Genomic DNA, 496 nt, shown 5'->3' with positions numbered 1-496 from the left:
GTTTTATTTCTACAGAATCAAAAGAAAACAAAGAAATAGTGAGTTAAAAAGCTATCCTTCTCCAAAGCCAAATACAATAAAATTTTGAAGCTGAACAGTTAATTAAAAGGACAACACCAAGTTTTGCATTTTAAGTAATCACAAAGAATAGGAAATGTAATCTAAGTAGAAACTAGCATTACTATATTAACATAGTCTAAAGAAAAAATATTTTAATCCCTTATTTTTGATGGAATGTGTCTAGCAGAGATAAAAAAAATTGTTGTACATTTAAAGTAAGAGTTACTTACACTCTCACCAGTCTATATTAATTTTGATAAACCTCTCCCCCTCTCAATTCCAAAATACCTAATATCACAAAACTATGACAGCCATTTATTTACAGGTTTTTTTTTTCAGCACTGTGAAAGGCACATTTATCTTTTTATGCATGTTTCTGCTAATGTCCTAAACTTTGGCTCCAGCTGATCTAGGAAGTCAAGTGCCTCTTCTTCCT

The 496-nt window shown here is 30.4% G+C and overlaps 1 protein-coding gene across 1 annotated transcript in view; it reads right to left on the bottom strand.

Annotated features, from left to right (window-relative positions):
- Positions 1–416: 416 nt before the first annotated feature.
- The window catches only part of LOC104464396 (desmocollin-1-like), a gene marked incomplete at its 5' end in the record, with an annotated part of 10,562 nt that continues 10,482 nt past the window's right edge, over positions 417–496 (bottom strand). The window contains one exon of the mRNA XM_010077089.1: positions 417–496. This exon is cut by the window's right edge and continues 109 nt beyond it. Coding sequence (XP_010075391.1) covers positions 417–496 — 80 coding nt within the window.

Source organism: Pterocles gutturalis, unplaced genomic scaffold (genome assembly GCF_000699245.1).
Source record: "Pterocles gutturalis isolate BGI_N339 unplaced genomic scaffold, ASM69924v1 scaffold20538, whole genome shotgun sequence".
NCBI lineage: Eukaryota > Metazoa > Chordata > Aves > Pterocliformes > Pteroclidae > Pterocles > Pterocles gutturalis.
Note: the sequence above shows the minus strand (reverse complement) of the source record. Positions and strands in the feature narration are given on the sequence as shown.